Source organism: Cetorhinus maximus, chromosome 18 (assembly GCF_964194155.1).
Source record: "Cetorhinus maximus chromosome 18, sCetMax3.hap1.1, whole genome shotgun sequence".
Classification (NCBI taxonomy): Eukaryota; Metazoa; Chordata; class Chondrichthyes; order Lamniformes; family Cetorhinidae; genus Cetorhinus; species Cetorhinus maximus.
Genome location: NC_135896.1, coordinates 10,549,526 through 10,574,755, shown reverse-complemented (window position 1 = coordinate 10,574,755; position 25,230 = coordinate 10,549,526). Strand labels below are relative to the sequence as shown.

At 41.2% G+C, this 25,230-nt stretch overlaps 1 protein-coding gene across 2 annotated transcripts in view; it reads left to right on the top strand.

Annotated features, from left to right (window-relative positions):
- nrxn3a (neurexin 3a) overlaps positions 1 to 25,230 on the top strand; it is a 1,687,706-nt gene that overhangs the window by 18,760 nt on the left and 1,643,716 nt on the right. For both annotated transcript variants that reach the window (XM_078562069.1, XM_078562067.1), the window contains exons 2-3: positions 2,078 to 2,095; positions 3,400 to 3,429. In XM_078562069.1, the coding sequence (XP_078418195.1) occupies positions 2,078 to 2,095; positions 3,400 to 3,429 (48 nt within the window). The remainder of the gene's footprint in view (positions 1 to 2,077; positions 2,096 to 3,399; positions 3,430 to 25,230) is intronic.

The following is a 25,230-nucleotide window of genomic DNA, read 5'->3' as shown; positions in this document are numbered from 1 at the left end:
AATGTAACGTGAGGAGATTTTTTTTTCACCCAGAGGGTGGCTGGAGTCTGGAACGAACTTCCTGAAAGGGTGGTGGGGGCAGGTACGATCGCAGTATTCAAAAGGGAATTGGGTCGCTACCTGAAAAGAGAGAATGTGCAAGGTTACGGGGATAGGGCAGGGGAGTGGGACTAGATAGAATGCTCTTCCAGTGCAGATTCGATGGGCCGAATGGTGGCCTCCTGCACTGTAAAGATTCTGTGACTTTATTTTATATCCCCAAGCGTTGGTTACTCCCATATTGCTTAATGTTTTCACCTACGTTAAGCATGGATAGAGGTCATGATCCTTCAAAGTAAAAGGTATACCCCAAAAAATCCTCACATTCCATGAGGAGTACAATTTAATTTGCACAATTAGTCAGATTTTTTAATTCTTGTGTAAGAAATTAGAACCTCATTTTTTTTTTGGAGAAATCTAGCTATCATTTTCCTAAAAGCAAACCAATGATTAGACTATTTGCTTTGACATTGCTGCATTCGCTATAACATTTATATTTTGGCCAAAGAATTTAATATGATTGAAAGTAGACTGCTGTATTTTTGTTTCTAACTGCTATAGGCTTTACAGTATAAATTGAATAAAAAGAAAGAATTGGTTGGTCCACACACATACATTCAGAACTTGTTTACAGTGTCATTATGCCAAGCGTCGACATCAATTCTTCTCTAGGCCTCTCCTGTTTCTATTGAGGCAGTGCGCTTATGTTATATCACCGGTGACCCTGTGGGGGAGAAATCGTTCTGGGTTGGAGTTATTTTTTTTGGAAATAAGCTGGGTGCAACCAACTCCTGGGCACGGTTGGGTCCGGCATGGTCATATTGGTCCCCTCTGGTTTTTTATGCATCCCTGCTGGCCCTCTGAAAGCTGGTTTGACCCAATATAAATAAATAGAGTGGGCTGCTTCAGAATCCTCCTGTTAATATTCCTCGCAAACTAGGTCGAGCAGTTGCCGACTGGATTTTCCAGTTCCACAGCAACCTAACCAGTGACCCTTAAAGGGACAGCTGGAGGTCACAGCCGATTCATTTTTTTCTTAACTCGCATCATTGTGCACGTGCTGCAGTCACACCACCTCGTTTAAGGCCATTATCAGGCACTAGTCAATTTCTCTACCCCTGCTGGTCCCAGCAAACATTACTTCTTCAATATTACGACTTTCCATTGTCACTTTCTGAACATTCTTGTTGAAAGTGCCTAAGTGTGCACGGTTTGTGAACTCACTTGCTTAAGTATTTCTAGCAGCATTGGTGGGAGGCTACAGAGAGATGCAAATAGGATAATACGTTAAAATATTAAAACCTTTTGAGCAGCTGAATTTATGGTTTCTGATCCTAGCTGTCCTTTCTAAACCAAGTCGGAAATTTTCTCTGCCTGGACGTTAAGATATTAAAGTGTCACAAGATTGTACATTAGAATGGAGGTATTATTTTTAGCAGTAGGTTGGAGTAGCTTAAGCTAGGAAAAGAGAGGAAAGTTTTGAGGAACAAGAAGGGTTTCTAAATGGTCAATGAAAACCAGCTGTTTTCTCGAGGGATGTATTAAGGCAATAACTTGTTTTTTAAAATGGGTACCGTTTTAAGGTACCAACTTTACTGTGTCTGCAATGAAGGTGACCTAGCAAGCTACTAACTGTTCGTATGGTCTTTTGGTACTGTCAGTTCTACAAATGGTAGTAAATTTTTTTAATCCTTTCTCAGAGGAGCATGTTTGACATGCAAAAAATTTACGGGAGAATCCTTTTGTAGGGGAGAAAAAGCTTCAATCAGTACAGTGCCTAAAGAATATTGTAAAATATTCTTACAGCTGAATAGCTTTCTTGATGTAAATCAAAATGATCTGATTCCAGCTGCCAGGACAGATGATGATATGCAAGGTTTTATTTTTGTTAAATTCACACATGCACAGTGTTTAATCACTTGCATGTTCATAAGCATGGTACTTCTGTTCTTGTGCATGAAACAGTTCCATGCAAAGACAATTGCATTCAGTGTGTCTAACATCTGACTCTTTCCTCCTTTGAAATTCCTGCTTTCAGAAGTCAACCGTGTGCCAGGTGAGTTCTCCCTCCATCGGGTGAACTTAATTTAACCAATGACTAACTTGCAGGGTGCAGCTAATCTTGTGGTTTACAAAAAAAAGGCAGCAAAAATACTAAGGTTGAGAAAAAATATGAAACACAGTTCAGGACCCAATCTTCTATAATGATGCTGCATCGGCTTATGCAACTAAGTTTATTTGACCAAGTAAAATGTGCCCACGTGTGGAACTTGGCTGCTTATACTAACGTGCAGTAGAGGTCTAAAGAAATGACAGATCTTAGTCATAGAGATTAATTAAATATGAAATTGGAAAGGCTTATATAAATGGTACTATGGAGAAGCACTAAGCTGGAATAGAGTACTGGCGGAGAAAATTATTAACTTGCTAGTTAACTTGAAGTTCACAAAAAGACTTTAATACCCAATGTCTACTATCAATATCACTCGGAGGGAAATTACTTTTGAGTTGGCTGCTAATCTATGCTGTGGACTTGTTCAGTAAACAACCTAAATTTTTAGAAAAGTAATTTTATAGAATAAGTACTTGACTTATCTGATTCACTAATTTTGTCCTCCCCCACACCTCTCTTGCATCACCCCAAAAATAATAGATTCTGTTATGTTCTATCTATATTACCAGAAGTAAATGACCCTAATTCAGAAGTAACTTTCCATTCCATTGTAACTATGCTGGCCTTTTATGATGATGGAAATTTGTGCACACTGCACTTTTTATTGCTAAAGGAACAAAGAATGGCTATGTTACCGGGTTGAAGGCCTCTGCTGTAGATCAGTGGCATATTTAATTCCCAGCGGCAAAACAATTCACTGACACACTCATTGAGCCCGTAACCTGCCCGGTAATAAATAGTGACTTATTGCCTTAATAAGAAAACTAACAGCAATTTTTAAAAGTATAAAGTAAATATTATTTGAAGGTGGGCAAAATATTAATATGAAAAGTTTGTGTGGGTAGCTTTAACTGTATGATGCAAGAGGAAACTAGTAGCTATGCATTTTCAGAGGCAAAATGGTGACTCTGTTGATTTTCCTGGAATCAATTTGCCGTAGATGTCAATGTATAAGTCGACCTCGGAAGCCTCGCAAAATTCCTCCAAAAACCGGGGTCGGCTTGTACTCAGTGATCCACGGTGCTCTTATTCGGCTCTTGCGAGCCAAGCTTTTTGGCTTATGGCACAAAGCTTTTTCAGTGTGATTGATGCCATACTTAGCTACAAGTATGGGACATCACCAATACCAAGTGGTATTGTATGAAACTCTGTTTATCTTCTTTGACTGTATTTCTTCCTCTTCCAAGGTTTCTCGCATCTGACGATGGGCGAGCAAGGTATGCTACCCTTTTCTCTCTTTTCTCTTCCCGTTAACTTGCTTTTTTTTAAAAAAATTCTCTCGCTGCCAGTTTATTGAATAGCAGTGCAGTAGGTGAATTCCTGTTTCCTGCATAAGTCATTTTTTGGGGCCCTTTTTATGAATGCAACCCTTTCAATGGTTGTGTTGGATACGGAGTGGATCATTCAGATGGCTATGTTGAAGCGTGACGGCAGTCATGGGGGTGAATGCCTGATACACGCAATGCTATTTCATGTGATGCTATTTACACTGCTGTGACCACAAAGCACCATTATGTGTAAATACAGAGATATATGTATTTTTCAATATTATCATTGCATGCCCCCAAGGACTTGCTGAAAATCCAATAGCGACTGATGAACCTGGGCTATCAATGGGGTGGGTGGTGGTGGTGTAGGGTGGGTGGGGGTGGAGGGAGTTGGTGGCGATTTGAGGAGGGTGGTGGGAACTAATCCATATGATATATTTTCATATTGGTAAGCATTGATGCCCAGAGTTGCATTAGTAGGTCTAAAGATTTTTTTCTTTTGCATTTTGGATTTTCCACTGCATGGATGTGTATATTTTGTTTTAGTGCGTTTTCATGTGAGTTTGTATAGTCTTAAACTAATTTAGTGTATTACTGCAGAATTCTGCAATAATTCACAGCGTTTAAGTTTTTTTCTTGTGTTTATAGTGTGTGGTGTGTTCAAGTGTTCTTAATCTGTTATCCTTCCCCTTCTTCATTGCCCCTCAATGATGGAATTCATGCTTACTTGGATCCAATCTTCATTTCTGTAGGTAGAAGTAAAGGTAGAGTTCTGTTTTTATTTTCACTTCCTATTAAATAATATGTCTTTCTTTATTTTTATATAAGATTGTTGATCTGTTATTGTGGTATCACAGCTGAGATGAAAAGCCCATTATTTGTTGGCCTGATAATGATGACTAAGGAAACTCATTTTTGCCCACATAATCTTCAGGCTTTTCTCTGTTAATTTATCATTGTTAAAAGTGTGCACATGACAAATCCCTCGGAGAAGCTGTACTTTAATAGTAACATGAGTTTTATTTTAAATTGCAGTAAAAGATGGTTATGATCTAAATTTCTCCAAGTCTGGATGTTTATCTTGATAAGCATCGAAAATGTTCAGTTGCATTAAAGTAACCAAACTAAGGGAAGGTTCTGCATTATTGTCATGCAGAACCACATTCTTTAACACTGCATCATAAGGAAGGTATGTTATGAATGAAAGACTGACTGTAACTGCAAACCAAAAATATGTGGCTAGTAGGAATTATTTTAGGTGATTTCATGGTTTCAGAAACAGTCGTTGGCAATTAAATAGTGTTAGAAGTTGATTGAGTCTATCAATCCGGCTCTCTGTGTTCAACAATGAAAATAAACTCCTACAAGTACATTCTTTAAAATCAAGAGATTCATGTTTCATTGAATTTTAGTTGTATAAATTTGAATCCCTTAGAAAAATTGGTTGGAAATTTACTAGCCTGTCAGATGAGGAGCTAAATGTTGTATTCCATGTTTTTATTTCCATGCTGTCATCATGTTATATAAATGTGAATTTATTTGACAGAGGATGACTTAAACTCACTATAAATAGATTAGAAAAAAGTGTGATAACTGTGCCATTTTATTTTCAGTCTGGTTTCGGGAATAGGTTGACAGCTTTTTGACAAATGATTTCATCATTTGCACTTTCCGTTTGCTGTCTAATTAGGTTTTTCAACATTATGTTGCGCTGTGTGTTTTTTTGGTTAATATATAAAGGGGAGACGCATGTGTTCACCGTGGGTGATGTGTCAACTTGCTTGTTAGTGCTTTCGCAAATCTTTGACAAGCTTTCTGTGGAATAACAGATGTTGGTTGAGATTCTGTCAGATCAAAATTAAGAGTTGTTTTGGCCATTGATAAATACTCCAGTAAAGAGAGGTTAGTGTACTTCATTGAGCTCCAACTCACGCAGTGGCGGAGTGGGGGTGTGGGAGGGGGGAGGGGGGGTGGTGTGGTGAGGCTGGGATGCAACTCAAATGGAACAAAGATCTGAGCAGATTCATAGCAGATTTCTATCCACTCTTACCCACGGCGCGACTGAACCGAAGTTGAATTTCACCACCTTGAGCTTCAAAGTTTATATATCTTGAAGTTATACTGAGGGATATTGGTACTCATATGAAATTCCTTTTTTGCTGTTTCAATAGAGCTTGTGATCCTTTTTGTCAAAAAACCTGGTTAATGTCTGTGTTAAAACAGGAAAGGAATTTCATAGGTATATGTGAGTCAATTCCATCGAGATATTCTGTGGAGTAATTTCAAAGCAATTGAGTTGAGCTTTTTTCATTAGAAATGAAACATTTGATATGCATTAAAACATTCATGGGACCGGATATTATGAATTCATATGTAATTTTGTTTATTGTTTTGTAACATTAATGATAAAATTGTTGTTTCTGTGTACGCATGGCCATTTGTGCTCTATTGGTGTACCTGTCCAGCTCTACAGAGAATAACCAACACCTGTGCATATTTTTTAAACAAAACTCTTTTGAGGTATTCAGATCATGCCATAAATCAGAAATGGAACTCAGTTTGCAACAGCCTTTGGAACTTCCAACTAAGTTTACAGACTTGAAATATTGTTGAAAAAAAGATGTGCTATCAAAGCTTGTCATCTTGCACGCGTCAAGATGGCTTGCCAGAAATTATCAGCAGTAATGGGGGAACAACGATTTATACTGCATGGGAAGAGAGTGCTGATTGGCTGGCAAGTGGACTCTGGTGGAGGAGTTGCCATGGAGAATGCCGCATGCAACAGTTAACTGCCCAGCTTTGTTCAGATTGAAACCAGGCAGGTCGACTGTGGTCAAGCCGTTGCCCTGGGGAATGAACCAGGGAATGACTGCACCTTTTTCATCTAAACAGAAGCTCAGGGAACAATGTGTGGACATGTTCCTTCTGTGTGTGAATATATATGGCTTCTAGCATGCATAAGTAAGTCGGACTGATGATCTTAAATTGGTTCTCAGTGTAATTCTTGTAAGTCTTTTGTGTCTGCTCTCTTCTGAAAAATATATAGTTAGATTTGTGGAAGTCATCTAATTTAGTTGGTGGTTGGTTTCTGGGTTGGGCAGGGTACTTCTTTTACTTGTACATGATGAAGGAGTAAGAATTGTGCAAGATGGAGGAATTTATTTCCTTTATATCACATGCAATATAAAATACCTTTGGGGGAAGAAAGATGATGAATCCCAAGATTGTACTGAATCCTCATTGAATTTGGTCTCCAAGTACTTACCACTGTGTTACATGTAGAACAGCAAAGTGTTAAACAATGTAATATGTAAATATGCTTAGAGTTACTAATGCACTTGCTTATACATTTTTACACCCTTGTCTACAAATGGTTTGCGTTGGCCAGTGTCCTGGGTTGTGAGAGAGCTCCTGTTGATGGAGCATTATTACACACAGACTCTTACATTTTCCTTGCACCCATTAAAAACATTTTTTTTTGATCTTTGATTATTGAGCGCATGTTCCTTGAGGAACAGCCATACCATTCTTGCTAGTAGCCTTTTAGCGCTCCTTTGGCAATTACTCATTGTCTAGTTCATGCAAGTCACATTTTATTTTTGGCTCTTTGAAGTCAGTGCCATGAAATAAATTAGTGCTGTATTTTGATTTCTAAAAAGATCACCCACTGTACAAATACATCCTAAACTAGCTTGCCATGTTTCAGTTATAATTTTGATTTTGTAATTGATATAATTTTGGTGTCAAATGTCTAACAAAATTAACATTTCAGAACATATGTTTTAATTTCTGATGAAAGGCTAAGGACCTGAAGCATTGGCCTGGATTTTCATTCTTGAGACGGGCAACGGGAGTCAGGAAAATTCCCGGCTTAGCCTGCCTGCCTTGGGAGAAATTGCTGGCAAGGGTGGGATCTTAAATGTCAGGGGTGGGGGGTTCGGTGGGGGTGGGGAGGCGGGATGTGGGGGCGCAGGATGTGGGCTGGAGTTGGGCGAGCCAAGCTGGGAGGGAGTGCAGAGGCAGCCATAGGGGCAGCCGGGTGCAGAGATGGACTGTTTAAAAGCCCTGCCTTGGTGCTAAAAACACACAGGCCCTTCAAGTCCCTCATGCTCCATCCATTCCACCTCCCCCTGCCCCGCCAGCATCTCCTCATGCTCTCATGCCACGCTATGGCACTTAAATGGCTAGTGACCTGCTGTACACTGCATAGAACCAATGAACCACATAGTGACCATAGGATGTTTTTTTAAAAAGTGCTTTAAAAAAAGTAATTCATAACTTTCTTCTGTTGGAAAAAAACATGTAATTTCATTACAAGCTGATAAAAATCTCAATCCTTCAGACACTTTAAAGTATCAATAATAAAAACCACAAACCCTCAAGACACTTAACGTTGTGTAAACAAATATTGTGAAATTGACAGCAGAGATCAGCGAGCCTGAGCTGTCAGTCAGACAATGTTTTCTCTGGGCACAGGTGTTTCACCAAGAGTAGTCCTTGTCTGGGCTCTCAGCCAAACATATGCAATGAGGCTGAAATCCCAAACATCCATTAAACTTGTCGAAACAGCTGTACACCCTTGAAAGGCACTCCCAAAAATCAGACAGCCTGGGAATGGCATCGGGAATCCCGGAATTGGGACCTGTCCGCCATTTTTAAAGAGCTTCCGTGTCATTCTGACTTTGTGAAAATCCAGGCGTTAACTCTGGAAATATCCTGTGAATAAGCCTGCCTGATAACAGCCTTGGTGTCACATTTGATCCTGAGATGAGATTCCAACTTCATATTCGTGCATCATCGCCAAGACTGTCTATTTTCACCTTCCTAACATCACCTGATCTCCATGGTCTTGCCCCTCCCTATCTCTAATCTTCTCCAGCCCCACAGCCCGCTGAGATATCTGCGCTCCCCTCATTCAGGCCTTCTGTGCATTCCCAATTATATTTGCTGCACTATTGATGGCTGTGCCTTCAGTTACCTAAGCCCCAAGCTCTGGAATTCCTCCCTGCACCTCTCTGCCTCTCTATCTCACTTTCCTCCTGTAAGACTGTCTTTAAAACCTACCTCTCTGACGAGGCTTTTGGTCATCTGACCTAGTATCTGATGTGCCTCAGTGTCATATTTTGTTTTATAATGCACCTGTTAAGCACCTTGGGACGTTTCATTATGTTAAAGGCGCTATGTATAGATAAGTTGTTTCCCTAGCAAGAGATGCTGCGTAACTGAATATTTCTAGCCTTTTCTGTTTTTATTTGTTTCCGTTTTGCTGTTGTATCTGTGGTTTAGGGACTGGGTGATTGATTATAGAGCATGTTCCATTGTGTACCAGCTATCCAATATGCATTATTTATTTTCCTTGTCTCCCATGTTTTTTCTATTTTAACTCCTTGAGTTTCCTGGAGTGTTTGGTATTTCAGGCAAATGAACTGTGTCAATTTAGACTTGGATGTGTGACACAGAGGGAATGGAAGGTGGTTCTTTACCTGCCAGTAATAAACACGTAGGAAACATGTAAATGCATACGTACCCGCATCATGCTGGGTTTTGTTGGGGCAGTGATGACCTCAATGATGGGCTGAGAACCCTAGCCGGATTTTAGATCCATTGTCCAGCTAATGTGCGGCCATCAGGGCTCCCCATTCCTTTAATGGACAAAGGCCTACCTCCAAGAGCTGGCCGGCCACTGGGAAGGGCGCGGCTCTTCAGCCTTAGTGGTGCCGCTGGGAGTGGCCATCCTCCAAGTTCCCTGCTGCGGGCAGAATGCCACCATGGCAGGAAGGTGATGGGCACGCTAACTCCTGCCTTCCCTCATCATTTTCTGGCTCCCCCAACTCCTCCTATCCCACTCTTTTGCAGGCCCAATAAAATTCAGCCCATCGTGTGCACTGTTTTACTTAGTGACATGACTAAAAAAAACTAGCTAAACTCGAGCTGATAATCCAGACTAACCGGGCGTTCAGTGCTCTGCCGCTGCAGATACTGGCCTGCTTCATTATGTGCGGTTATCTCCTGAGGCACTAGCCCATTCATTTGTAACTAATCCACAACCCTTAAGCTCAGTCTATTAACTGAATTAACTCAAACGAGATGTCTGATGTTTAGCTGTAAATTTCAAAGAGTGATTACCGGCGAAAATATTTTTTAAAAGGAATACTAATTGACAGCACATTCTTGTAGTTTTGTTATATTAGGCTGTGGAATATGGAGTTGTCGTGCTGTTTAGTCTATCCAGTGGAAAGATTAATCATGTAGCTAGCATAGCTAGTTCTTTAACATTTACTGAATCTTAATCTGCTTTTCGGTAACAATTTTCGCCATCAAGCCAATTGTGCACAATAGGATGGAATGACTATTAAAGCATATGCACTAATGTACTTAATATTAGATGTCTCTTTAGCTTTTAAATGTTCTGCATTGCAAAAATATTTAAAAAGGCTTGAAATGAAGCTAATAGAATATATTATTTTCAAAGTTAGAGTCATAGAGGTCTACAGCACAGAAAAAGGTCTTTTGGCCCATCGAGTCTGCACCAGTCAAACAAGTCCCTAACTATTCTAATCCCATTTTCCAGCACTAGGCCCATAGCCTTGTATGTCATGGCATTGCAAGTGCACATCCAAATATTTCTTAAATGTTATTTGGGTTGTTTCTTCTACCACCCTTTCAGGCAGTGAGTTCCAGATTCCCACCACCCTCTGGATGAAAAAATTCTTCCTCACATCCCCTCTAAATCTCCTGCCCCTTACCTTAAATCTATGGTCCCTGGTTATTGATCCCTCCACCAAGGAGAAAAGTTCCTTCTGTCTACCCTGTCTATGCCCCTCATAATTTTATATACCTCAATCATGTCCCCCCTCAATCTCCTCTGCTCCAGGGAAAATAACCCCAGTCTATCCAATCTCTCCTCCTAACTAAAACTCTCCAGTCCAGGCAACAACCTGGTAAATCTCCTCTGCACTCTCTCTCATGCAATCACAACCTTCCTATAATGCGGATTCCAGAACTGCATGCAATATTCTAGCTGTGGCCTAATCAGCGTTTTATACAGTTCCAGCATAACCTCCCTGCTCTTATATTCTATGCCTCAGCTAATATAGGCAAGTATCCCATATGCCTTCTTAACCACCTTATTGACCTGTCCCACTACTTTAAGGGATCGGTGGACATACACACTAAGGTCCCTTTGATACTTCCCAGGGTCCTACCATTCATCGTGTATACCCGTGCCTTGTTTGTCCTGCCCAAGTGCATCACCTCACATTGTCCGGATTAAATTCCAATTGCCACTGATCAGCCCATCTGACCAGCCCGTCTATATCCTCCTGTAATCTAAGGCTATCCTCCTCATTATTTACCACCCCACCAATTTTCATGTCATCTGCGAACTTACTGATCAACTCTCCTACATTCAAGTCTAAATCGTTTATATATACCACAAACAGCAAGGGACCCAACACTAATCCCTGTGGAACCCCACTGGACACAGGCATCCAGTCACAAAAGCACCCCTCAACCATCACCCTCTGCTTCCTGCCACTCAGCCAATTCTGGATCCAATTTGCCAAATTGCCTTGGATCCCATGGGCTCTTACCTTCATTATCAGCCTCCCATGCGGGACCTTATCAAAAGCCTTGCTGAAGTCCATGTCAAATGCATTGCCCTCATCTACACACCTGGTCACCTCTTCGAAAAATTCGAACAAATTGGTCAGACATGACCTCTCCCTAACAAAACCATGCTGACTGTCCTTGATTAATCCCTGCCTCTCCAAGTGTAAATTAATCCTGTCCCTCAGAATTGCTTCCAGTATTTTCCCCACCACTGAGGCTAGACTGACTGGCCTGTAGTTCCCTGGTTTATCCCTTCCTCCCTTCTTGAATAACGGTACCACCTCTGGCACCTCTCCTGTGGCCAGAGCTATTGAAAATTACTGCCAGTGTCCCTGCTATCTCCTCCCTTGCCTCACTAGACAGCCTGGGATACATTTCATCCAGGCCTGGGGATTTATCTATTTTTATGCCTACCAACCCACTTAGAACTTCCTCCCTTTCTATGCTAATTTATTTAATTATATCACAGTCCTTCTGCCTGATTTCCATACCCACATAATCCGCTTCACTTGTGAACACCGACACAAAGTATTCATTTAGAACCCTACCTACGTCTTCCGGCTCCACACACAAATTACTACTATGGTCCTTAATGGGCCCTACTCTTTCCCTAGTTATCCTCTTACTCTTAATGTACTTGTGAAATAACTTTGGATTTTCCTTTATTTTACCTGCCAATGTCTTTTCATGCCCCCTTTTTGCTCTCCTAATTTCCTTTTTAAGTTCCCCCCTACACATTCTATAGTACTCTAGGGCTTCCGCTGTGTTGAGCCCTCGGGAGTTGCCATAAGCCTCCCTTTTTCTCTTTATCCAATCCTGTATATCCCTCTACGTCCAGAGTTCCCTGGATTTTTTGGTCCCACCCTTTATCTTTACTGGAATATGTTGGCCCTGTACTCTCCCTATTTCCTTCTAGAATGAGTCCCACTGCTCTGACGCAGATTTACCTAAAAGTAGCTGCTCCCAGTCCACTCTGGCCAAATCATATCTGATCTTATTAAAATCGGCCTTCCCCCAATTTATAACTCTGATTTCTGGCCCATCCTTGCCTTTTTCCATAATAACCTTGAATCTAATGGAGTTATGATCACTATCTGCAAAATGCTCCCCCACTGATACCTCTACCACTTGCCTGGCTTCATTCCTTAAAATTAAGTCCAGGACTGCCCCTTCTCTTGTAGGACCTTCTATGTACTGACTTAAAAAGCTCTCCTGGATGCATTTTAAGAATTCTGCTCCCTCTAAATCTATCACACTATGGCTAAACCAGTTAATGTTGGGGAAGTTGAAATCCCCCACTATTACTACCTTATTATTTTTACACTTTTCTGAAATTTGTCTACACATCTGCTCTTTTATTTCTCTTTGACTGTTTGGGGGCCTATAGTACACTCCCAGCAATGTGATTGCTCCTTTTTTGTTAAGTTCTACCCATATGGCTTCATTTGAGGAGCCTTCTAAGATGTCATCCCTCCTTACTGCTGTAATTGATTCCTTGGTAAATATTGCGATACCCACTCTTTTCCCTACTTCCCTGTCTCGCCTGAAGACTCTATATCCTGGAATATTGAGCTGCCAATCCTGCTCCTGCCTCAACCATGTATCTGTGACAGCAATGACCTCATACTTCCATGTGTTTAATTTGTGCCCTCAACTCATCTGCCTCATTTGTCAGATTCCTTGCATTAAAATAAATACCATACAACCTTGCCAAGCTCCCTTGTGCCTTAACTGGCCTATAATTTCTATGCCTTCCAGACTCACTTGCTCTTTCTTCTAATTTTGGCTGTGCATCTCCCCCTGCTGAACCTCCTCTCAGGATCCCATCCCCCTGCCAAGTTAGTTTAAACTTTCCCCAACAGCACTAACAAACCTCCCCGCAGGAATGTTGGTCCCATTCTGGTTCAGGTGCAACACCTCCGCCTTGTACAGGTCCCACCGCCCCCAGAAACAGTCCCAATGTCCCAGAAATCTAAAGCCCTCCCTCCTGCACCTTCTCTCCAGCCACGCATTCATCTGGACTAACCTCCTATTTCTATACTCACTAGCGCGTGGCACCAGAAGTAATCCCGAGATTACTACCTTTGAGGTCCTGTTTTTTAATCTGCTTCCTAGCTCCTTAAATTCTGCTTGCAGGACCTCATCCCTCTTTCTACCTATGTTGTTGGTACCAATATGTACCACGAGCTCTGTCTGTTTGCCCTCCTCCTTTAGAATGCCATGCAGCCGTTCAGTGACATCCTTGACCCTAGCACCAGGGAGGCAACATACCATCCTGGAGTCACGTCTACGGCCGCAGAAACGCCTGTCTGTTCCCCTTACTATTGAGTCCCCTGCCACTATTGCCCTTCCTCTCTTTTTCCTCCCCCACCTGTGTAACTGAGCCACTCACAGTGCCATGAGTGTGGCTGCACTCCCCAGAGGAACCGTCACTCTCTCTGTTTTCCAACACAGAAAAACGGTTCTCGAGCGAGATGCACCCTGGGGATTTCCTAACTCCTTTCTTCTGACTGATGGTCACTCATTCCCTCTCTGTCTACACTTCCGTAAGCTGTGGGGTGACCACATCTTAAAAACGTGCTATCCACGAAACTCTCAGCCTCGCGGATGCACCTCAGTGCCTCCAGCTGCTGCTCAAGCCCTGAAACTCGGAGCTCAAGTAGCTGCAGCTGGTGGCACCTACTGCACACATGGTTGGTCAGAGCGCAAGGAGCGTCTAGGACTTCCCACATGTTGCAGGCGGCACATAACATGGGACTGAGCTGCCCTGCCATGCCTCTAGTTGAAAAAAAACCCTTTAAGTTAAAAGCAGTTTAAAAAAAATGTTAACTCATTTATGTACTTTAAATAAAAACTCAAGCCCTTACCTTTCCTTAGCTTAACCCATTTTAAACTGGAGAAAAACACTTACCCACTACTCTCCAATAATCTCTCACCTTTGTGCTGATGTCACTTTTTGAAGCTTCCCCGCACTTGCACTGGTTCTGATCTCTCCACCGCTCTCTCGTGCTGCCTTGTGATGTCACTCTTGTTATTTTCAACAAGAACTGACTGCAGGACACACTTCCCAGACTGCTTCACCGTGATGCTGACTGCAGGACACACTTCCCAGACTGCTTCACCGTGATGCTGACTGCAGGACACACTTCCCAGGCTGCTTCACCACGATGCTGACTGCAGGACCCTTTTCCCAGACGATGGGTGGAATGTGTTGACCCATTAAAGCCTGAAGGACTCGAGGCTATTCTTCATACAAAACTTTAAAATTGATGATTGAAGTTGAAACCCCCCCCTCCATTTCCTTCAAATGATTATATTACCTTCCTTGTTTCTTGGCATTAATATTCCACTTCTGCTTGCCCTTTTCCATTGCCAGATCCTCTTCCGACATTTTAATTCATGGAATTTGTGATGAAATCTATTTTTCAGATTTTTTGTCTGTGTATTTGGTGTATAGCCATGATAGTTTTGCACTTGTCGGGGTGGGGGGTAACAGTTGGTTGACTGGAAATTGTAACATTTAAGGCACGGATTGTACCAAGGGTTGATATATTCAATTCTACCTCGAAATGGGTGGAACCCTGTTGGGAGATATTAACAGATCACACAGACCAGTTCAAGGGACTGAGTAAAAAGCAGCCCATGGAGAGGAGAGTCCGCTCTATGCAGCTGAAGTGCCTGCTGTTAGCTGTTGAGGGGACTGGGGCTCAGGGACGACCCTGGAGCCATTGATAGCTCCGTGCTGCTAAGAGCTGGAGCTCAGGGAAGCCCTGAAGCCATTGTTGGAGCAGTGTGGCTGAGAATCTGGGATCTTGCCTGTGTTTAGATGCCGGAGTGGAGTGTAGCCTGGCCAACAAAGGGGATCGCAGTCTTGGTAGGAAGTCAGCTCAACCAGAAAAGATGATTAAGCAAGTTGGACCCATGAGCAACTTAGAGAGAAATATAGAATAGTGTACCTTTTTTGGGTTAAGATTGTACCTGTGGAACTCGGAGTAGAGCTGCTGTCAACTGGGGACCAGACTAGCTCTTTGAAGGAGAGGAGCTACAATTCTTGCGAGGAAGACAGAGTTTTTCATTTTTGTGACTCAGTGATGATTCATGTCTGGGTGGGTTGCTGGGAAACTCATTGGATGTGTTTTGGTTGTGTCTATTATTTAATGTGCTGTTTGTGGTCTGTTTGACCACAGTTTGCCTGTTAATTCTGGACATTAGGGTGTAGGATAGATAGGATTGATAATTTGCTTTGCTGACTTTTGCATAAGTAAAATTTCTTCTTCTTTAGAACCATGGGATATTCTGGCTTTATTCTGTTAGGAAGCAACTGGGATTTCAAATTTCACCTCCTTCAACCAAAAATAGTTACTGGTCCCTAACCGGATCGTTCCGAAATTTGGGGTCTCATTTGGGATTGTACCAAAATTTGGCGGCCTGGCTTGGGATCATAAAGTGCCCAGTGCTTTGAAACTGAAGCTTTGTCGTGCGGTGGCAAAATCCTAACAGTTCTGCTTCATTGCATCCCAGCTTTCTCCACTAGATAGTGAAAGTAGTGGTCCTGTCGAAAATGTACCCACGTTTACATTGACAATACTGCAAGAATTTCTGTTTTCGTTATTGTAGTGACGTGCCATGTATCAAACTTTGCTCAGTGGAGGAACTCTTGCCCCTTGAGTCCAAAGGTTGAGAGACCTGCACACCTGATTTAAGGCTGTCAATGTCTGTGCAGTACTGAAGGGGTTGCTGCACTGCTGAAAGTGCCGTCTTTTAGGTGAGGCATTGAAATGAGGCCCCATCTAATCTCTCAAGTGGATGTAAAAGATCCCGTGGCATTGATTGAAGAAGTGCAATGGAGTTCTCCCTCGTGTCCTGTAATGTCCTATAATACCTCAATTAAATCACTAACAACGGGTTATCTGGCCATTATCTCGTTGCTGTTTGTGGAATCTTGCAGTGTACATCTTATAATTTTATTGGCTGTAAAGCGCTTGTGAAAAGTGCCACATAAATGCAAGTTCATTGGTTCTTGTGTACGGGACTGCAAATGGAGACATTTTGATTTGTATTGATTGCTACGTCATATTTTTCCCCCTCAACTCTAAAACTTTGCATCATTATCCACGCAGCTTTGATGCAAGTGAGAAACTTGCAATGAAACTTTTGAGTGAAAGATAATTACCTCCAAGTCCATGACAGTATGAGTAGAAATGGCATGACTGGAATTCTTGCCTATTGAAAACTCATCTTCTAATCTGTGCTCGTTTTCTTTTAAGGTTTGGAAGCATTTTTTTTGAAAGAACATCATGATTGTTGATAATATAAATAAAATTATCGAGAGTTAAAAATAGAATACTTGACTTGCACGTACAACTCCTGAGATAGATTGACTGACTGACTGACTACAATGCTACCAGAAAGTGGAATGTTGAACTTTGGTTTCAAATTCAGAATGGGCTTAAGAGGCTGGAAATGGATTCGAGGAAGGGTGGATCCCAGGAGGCTCCTCCTGAGTGCAGTTAAATTTTGGGAATCCATCCCAGCTTCTGCCCCGAGCCTCTCACTCGGGTACTACTTCTGTAAAAACCCTTTCCCAACCTTACACCATGTCAGTGATGCAAAACCCTGAGAGCATCTCCCAAGTGATGATAAATCCCAAGCGCCTATCATCTTCCCCAGTGTAGCTACAGGACGAGTCATGGCTCCTAAGCTGCTACTTCTTGCCTATCTTGCCTATCTTGCCTTTCCTGAAGGTAAAAGATAAAAATTGAGTGCATTGGCAAAGAAATATATAAATGGTAGTCAAGAGCATTGATTTACAGATTTGACAAAACTAAGCTAGTTATTATCCCCAAATTTTTCTATATCATTTAATAAAGGTACATTTGATTGATCTAGTGGTTGTTGGACCTCTTTCTAGTGGAGCCAGCGATCACATCTTACAAAAGGCAGGTATTGCAGAGATTTATCAGGACCAGACTGATGACCTGGTACAGTTTTGATTGCCTAGCTGAGGTCAGAGAGGAACTTTATTGATTTGCACCGCCCCCATCACATTGTGGTCTGCCACCTTTTTATCTGTTTTTATCACCTTCCCCAGGTGATCACGTGATTTTGGGTGGGGTGGAGAGTGCCTACACAAGGTACCACAATTGTCTGGGACAAGCTGGATGGGCTGTCAGACCTTCTCTTGTCTGTCACTTTGTATTTTTATAAAGCAACATATTTGTGTCCTTCAGTTTCTTTCCCTTCACAGTTTTAGATCTTTTATGCTCTATTGTCATTTTTTTCTAATTTCTTCTCCTCCCTTCACTCCCACGCTACCCATGCAAGTAGTATTCCCAGGTTAATCTAAAATATGTTTGTGTGTTTCTTTCCTTGTTGAATAATTTAAATGTGTTGTTCATACTAACAAATGGATTTGTGATAAGTGGACACTAATGAATGTTTGCTCAGATTATTTATAATTCTTCTTGATGTGTGATTATTTTTGACCTCTCTCCACCTCCACTCCAATCCTCCTGAAAACCCCATCTTGGGTAACTCCTTACTCCCTTGTTCTGGATCTCACTTTCTATAGTTCTTACCCCCAGTTATGGTGCATTTATGATTCTTCTTCCTTCCGCTCTTATTAAAGATCCTGCTGCAGATTATATCTAGGAGAAGATGGTATTGCTGTACTAATGGCCAAATTCCTGTTTTGGCCTTCTGATAGTCATTTATTTTCAGCCTCCTTCTGTCTCCAAATCCTTTTAGGAAATATTGAGGGCCTGTTCCTGGTCTAATCAGCCTCTCCCCAGCTAGAATCTTCTAGCCCCTGGCTCTTCTGTAGTGAATGCCCCTGGCAGTTTGCTTGTACTTTATCTTTAGAGAGCACATTAAGTTGAGACGTGTGCGCATGTGTATATGCTTGCACACTTGAAGTGTGAGAACAAAAGAATCTTTTGTTACCTGCGTTTTCATCTTAGTCAACACTGTTGGGCCATACACAGAGCATGCGCCATTGGGGTTATGGACCAGAAACTCAACCGTCATCAATTTGTACCCATGAAAGTGGGAAGGGATGAGAAGAAAAGAGAATCACAGCTATTGCCAATCAGTCTAGCCTAATGAGTACACATCCACCCTTCCAGCAAATATCATTACGCCACGATCGAGTGCAGGTATTGTAGCTGATTTTCTTCTTCTCTTCCTTTCCCTCCCATGCAAGTAACTGAGGCTGTGAGCAATTGCAGTGCCACCCAATTGCTGTTAACAAGCTTTGAACTTGTAGTCAATAGGAATTAAGATAGGGAGAGATGGAGAATGGGCTGCCAATTTCCCAGCACACCTGTCATGTTATTATGTTACCTAAAATCAAAATTATTCCTCATGAATGGGAGTTTCTAATAACACCCCTTTTAGTTAAATGTGTTAAAATCCATAATGTCTTTACTCTGCCTTTATTATTGACTAAGTGGAACATATTGTTGAACTAGCTATTTTCTTTTTACCAAAGGGATTTAATGTATTGTTTGCAACCATTTTGTCTGATGTTAGCAATTTGGTTATGTTAGATGTTGACATACCTCAAAGGAAAAATGAACAATATGAACAATAGAGGGGGGGATGGGGTGGTAAACCCCACTTTTGTCTATGACATAAATTACTGTGGCTTTTCTGGACACACTGAATACCTGTGTGTAGCTTCAATATTTTCAAGACAACATTATTGAAGAAGAAGAAAATAAGCAAAGTTTTTTAAATTTTGGATTTTTTTTTCTCCCAAAAGGCAGGTTTAGCAGTGCTGAAGTTTTACTTCTGTAATGCATTAGCAGTGTGAAAAAATGTCATGGATTTTGCACGTCAAATTTGAAGTGTATTTTGGAAGCTGGAAAGGACATTAGGTGTTTCGGAGGGTTAATGGAGTCTAGACCTTGGACAGCTCCAGACTGTGAAGCTTGTCCAGTGTGTTTTGTCATTCAGGCTGTGTGTTCAACCATACCCTGCTCTCGCTCTAGCAGTGACGAAGAGTCTGCTGTTTCATTGCGTTCAATTCTCCCAGCTGAAGCGGGGGGGGCGGAAACTGAATGCATTTTGGCATTATTTAAGCGCATTTGATTTTAAAGAAGAGAGTTTGTTCGTTTATAGTGAAAGGTTTAAAGAGACGAGGATGTTTGTTTGCTTAACTTTTATTTTAACAGGACGCCTCTAACCCTTTGTTGTGGGCAGGCTTGTGTAAATACTGATGCTTGAGCAAAGGAAAATAGGTAGATTATCCAGGAAGCCAGCATTATTGACCTGCAGTCAGTCATCAATGTACACGAGTGGGCAAAAAAAAAACTTTGTGGCAGAATTATTTTCAGATCACACATCTGACAGTTATTGGATAATTTACCTAGCAGCCTATTAAAATACGATTAGAATCAGAAGGTTTTTGCACTCGGTAGCAATCTATTCCCGAGGAGCAGTTTCCTTAGAGATGTGTTGCAGAAACACCACAGATAAATGCCAATTTTATTTTTAAAATGTGACAATCTTTGGTTTGAGGGAGCGACACGGACATTTCCCCGACAAATATTAAGAGCAGAATGGTCATCTGCGTTGCCTTCTCCCTTTCTGCAAAGTGGTGATAAAAATGTAGGATAAAAAACAAAATAGTTAAGGAGGATTGAATATGTAGAACAGAGATTTTAATCATCAGCTTGTATATTGCGTCTCCTTTTTAATGCCAGCTGCTGCTTATGAGAATGTCGTTAAACTAGGGCTGTGAAGGTCATTGCATGCCACAATGTCGAAGTGATTTATCAAGAATAATGGCATTTTTCTTTCACAGCTTGGCTTATCCGTTCAATAAGTGCTGCTAATATGAGCATTAGATTTAGTGGGGTTTTCCCCCTTCTCTGTTCCTACCTCAAAGAAAATCATAATAATGAGTAATGAATTTCTCACCTTTAGGCAAAGCATGTCTGAGAGTCAAGTATTTGAGATGGGTAGCATACAATTGTGTTAATCGTTTTTCTGGTATTATTGAATTTTACTGTTGTAATTTTACAAAAAAAAAATCAGTGTGCTTATGTAAAATGTCTGAAGCACTTAATTTGATGTACAGCAATTCATAAGAAAGATTACGTTAAAGCAGTTTAATTGAAATGTTGACAGCAAAATAATAATGCCAGCATGGCTCCAGTTATCTGCCAGCATTAATTTTAAGGTTGGCGCTCAAGAAAGAAATATATAATTTCCATTAAAGATGATCACTTGCTTTAATATGTAGGTGATTGAATCTTGATATAATGAATGTTCTGCTTAGAATGCAACACTGTCAATAGACAGCTTGGAATACCTGTCATCTCGCCTCTCAACCATAGAACTTAGTCATCGTGTCAGGATGAGGGGTCAGTCATTTAGGATTGAGATGTGGAGAAATTTCTTCGTTCAGAATGCTATGAATCGTTGTAATTCTTTATTCTGGGGTGCTGTGGACATTCAGTTGTTGAGTATATTCAAGATTGAGATTATTACAAGTGCATGGTTTATAAGATTGTTTGGTGCATTATCTTTAAATTTGGGATAAATGAAGGGGACCATGTTCTGAATTCTGCCTGACAAGTCTGGGTGGTTTGATTGTTGGAGAACAAAGGAAGGTTTACATTGTTTTGCTGGGAAGAAGGTGCAAGTTAGAGGAAAATCTCTGTTATCCAGCATGCTCTGGGAATGGGAGGTGCCGGTTAATCAAATGTGCCGGTTAACTGAGATGTAAGACGAGTTCCGCATTTTCATCCAATGAGAGCTCCAGGATGATCACACGTGTTGAGGTCTCGAGGGGTGCAAGAGTGCATGAATCAATTGAGTGGGGCCGGAGGGAAGATGGTGCTACAGAGCAGTGAGAGGCTGAGACTGGGGTGAGATCAGGCTGCAGATAACTGCTACGTGTGAGTTTGACATCTCGAATCAAAGAACAGAACAGATCCGACCCCAGAATTCCAGTTAATAAAGAATTCTGATTGGTAGAGTGCCAGTTAACAAATTCGACTGTATTTATGCTTGGAAACAATGGTAGCAGTTGAGCTTACCATGAGTAGACCTTGTGTCTCCCAAGTCCCAGAAAGATGTTGTAAGGCTGTAAACAATTGTGCTGTAAATTATCCATTGACTTCTCAGATGAAAGGGGGCTGAGGTCAAGGGTGGCTAATTAGAATTTCTACCTAAATACAAGACCAACGTATTTCATGTTGCCATGGGGAAGAGGGCTGAGGAAGTCTTTTGTTTTTTTTAAAATCAGGTTACGGGCTTCCTTACAAATCAGTGAATATCACAGACAGATAGCCGATGTTCTGTGTGGTCAACAGAGAGAAAGACTGCTTGACTTTGAGCTACCTCAGTCAGATACAGGAGGGCGCCGGTCTCTATAGTCACTTGATTTTAGAAGGAGATAATGGATAAGGAGGGAAAGGAGTTGTGGTTACAAAAAATCAACCATGTTCTTGCTGAATGGTGGAGTAGTGTGCGCAAGGCCTACAACTGCTCCTGCTTCATAGGGTTATGTTAGATGAGTATTATACCTATTGTTAAGCTTTGCTGTTTTCAAAACCTTTCCATACAATTTTATCTCACTGTTGATCATCTTTAACGTAATACTTTTGGGTATCTCAATAGAATCTTCGTCCTTGCCTTTTACAGGGTAGGGTTTCTGAAGTTCTTCTTATAATGGTTGGATTGCTAAAATTCATTAAAGTTGAGAATTTTATAATGTCATTCATGTTGAGTGCTTGCTGCAACCATAATTTTACAGATGGAGGGTAGGCATTTTTTATTTTGCTTTGGAATAATGTTACATGGTGGGCTAAATACTTTTAACATGATGAATTGGAGAAAACCAAAAGTGCTAGCATGTATTGCGAGCTTTGGTGACTGCTCTGGTATTACGTAACTTTTGGATTTTTTTCCTACTATCTGAATTTGGATTTTGCTAAGGCAATTTAGTTTATAGGAACTTATATGCTAATTACTAATTGTAACTGTTTATATATCAATACTATGTTAATAAATAGCCTTCCATATTGCTGAAGAAAGTCCAAATTTGGGATATCACTTTGAAATTTGATATTCTTGTGTTTGTCCTGATGAGTGCCAGAGGAAAAGCTTCGATAGTGTGTCTCTTCAGCAATATTCATGTTCTGTAAAAAGTCTTCCGCATTCCCCAACTTTTCGATTACTCCAGTGCGTTGAGGGCACTCTGGTGCTGAGGTGCAGCAGCACGAGCACTGGCAAATCTCCAGTATCTCAACTGGTCATGTGAACCTAAGCAGTTAGTGTTGGGAGACTCTTTTACCATACATAGACGACAGACAAGTCTATTCCTGCCTTTGTTTACTGTCTGCACATTCACTTTCAGATTGAGCCATTTTTTTCCCCTCCTTTCCCTACCCCACTTTCCACTTCTGCCCCAGCTAAGAATATGAAATAGATGTTGGTGAGGAAAGCCTTGCTCAGTCACCCAGCAGAACCCATTGTTCAATGATTCATGGTTTCTGTTACATCTACACCATCCAAAATTTCATTTGATATGTTGATGGCTTCTTGGACAAAGAACTTCTGATTGCAGCCCTAAATTTACTTTTGGCTGTTTTTTAAAATGTGCATCCTACTGTCAGTTTATCTTAGATTTGCATTTTCTGTGCTAATGAGAATTGTCTGTTGGCCACCTGCATTCAAGCCTGTTGCAAGAGGTGATCCTTGCAGCTGTGGATCAGTTCTACGCCTTTCCTTGCCCTTATTCTCATGGGTCTTAGTTTCCAAGGTGTGGTCTGAACAGAGCAGTAACGGAGTTTGGATGCATGATTTCCCCTAACTTGTACTCTGTTGTTTTGCCTATATAGTTCAGCATTTTACTTTTTGTTATAAATAATCCTTGATCTCTTTCAATTTCACCTTTATATAAAAAAAAACCCTCACTGTCGAGATCAATTAATATGGTTACAGACCTAGGATCTTTTAACAATTAACATAGAACTACAAAATAGGTAACTGGCTTTGAATACTAAGTTTCATTTGATTGTATGTTTGCATTTGTATATCTATTATTTATAATCTAAATTACAGATTAGAACTAAATGGGCCTCTCCTTCCCAAATGCTAAACAAATGTGTTTTCCTTGTTAATGACTTTCCCACTGTTGATGAGTCTAATTTGAATGCCTGCTATACAATGTCGAAATGTAGTAGGAAGACCTGGACAACATTTGGGCATGACCAGATAAGTGGCAAGTAACATTGCCTGGCACTTGTGGGGCCCTGAATGATGATCTCCAACAAGACGATCTAACCTTCTCCCCTTGACATGCAATGTCATTACCATCCCTGAATCCTCCACAATCAACGTGCTCTGGGTTGACCAGAATCGGAACTGGACCAGTCATAAAAGTGCTGTAGCTACAAAAGCAGGTCAGACACTGGGAATTCTGCTGCGAGTGACTCAGCGCCTAACTCCCTAGAGTCTGTCTACCATCTTAGATATTAAAGGAAATAGCTGTAGTGGATGCACTGGTAGTAATCTTCCAAGAATCCTTAGATTCTGGAAAAGTCCCAGAGGATTGGAAAACTGCCAATGTAACACCCTTATTCAAAAAGGGAGGGTGACAGAAAATAGATAACTATAGGCCAGTTAGCTTAACATCTGTCATTGGGAAAATGTTAGAGACTATTATAAAGGATGTAATAGCAGAGCATTTAGAAATGCATAATATAATGAAGTAGAGTCAACATGGCTTCATGAAAGGGAAATCATGCCTGACAAATTTATTAGCATTCTTTTGAGGAGTTAACAAGTAAGGATAGATAAAGGGGAACCAGTAGATGTAATATATTTGGATTTCCAAAAGGCATTTGATTAGGTACCACACATAAAGCTACTTAATAGGATAAGAGCCCACGGTGTTGGGGGTAGTATATTAGCATGGATAGAGGACTGGCTAACTAATAGAAGACAGAGTTGGGATACGGGGGGGTTCATTTTCAGGATGGCAACCTGTAACTAGTGGAGTGCCACAGAGATCAGTGCTGGGGCCACAATTATTTACAATATATTTAATGACTTGGATGAGGGAAGTGAATGTACTATCGCCAAGTTTGCAGATGACACAAAAATAGGTGGGAAGGCAAGTGGTGAGAATGACACAAAGAGTCTATAGAGGGGTATAGACAAGTCAAGTGAATGGGCAAAAACGTGGCAGATGGAATATAATGTGGGCAAATGTGACATTATGCACTTTGGCAGGAAGAATAGAGGAGCTGAACATTATTTAAATGGAGAAAGACCAAAGAAAGCTGCAGTGCAGGAGCTTGGGGGTCCTCATGCATGAATCACAAAAAGTTAGCATACAAGTTCAGCAGATAATAGGTAAGGCAAATGGAATGTTGGCCTTTATTTCAAAGGGAATAGAGTATAAAAATAGGGAAGTCTTGTTAAAACTATACAAAGCACTAGTTAGACCACACCTAGAATACTGTGAACAGTTTTGGTCCCCTTATCTAAGGAAAGATATACTGGCGTTGGAGGCAGTCCAGAGAAGGTTCACTAGGTTGATTCCAGGTATGGAGGTTGAGTAGGTTGTACTCATTGGTGTTTAGAAGAATGAGAGGTGGCCTTATTGAAACATATAAGATTCTTAGTGGGCTTGACAGGGTAGATACTAAAAGGTTGTTTCCCCTTGTGAGAGAGTCTGGGACCAGAGGGCGTAATCTCAGAATAAGGGGGTGCCCATTTAAAACAGAGATGAGGAGGAATTTCTTCTCTCAAAGGGTAGTCAATCTGTGGAATTCTTTACCATAGAGGCTGGGTTGTTCAGTATATTCAAGTCTGAGATAGACAGATTTTTAATCAGTAAGGAAATTGAGGGGTATGGGTAAAAGGCAGGAAAGTGGAGTTGAGGATTATCAGATCAGCCATGATCTCATGGAATGGCGGAGCAGGCTCGATGGGCCGAATGGCCTACTTCTGCTCCTATGTCTTATGGTCCTATAAGGTACAAGTCAGAGGTGTGATGGAATATGCTTCACTTGCCTAGATGAATGCAGCTTCAACAGCACTCAAGAAACTCTACACCATCCAGGACAAAGGTGCCCACTTGATTGGCATCCCATCCACCACCTTAAGCATTCATTTCCT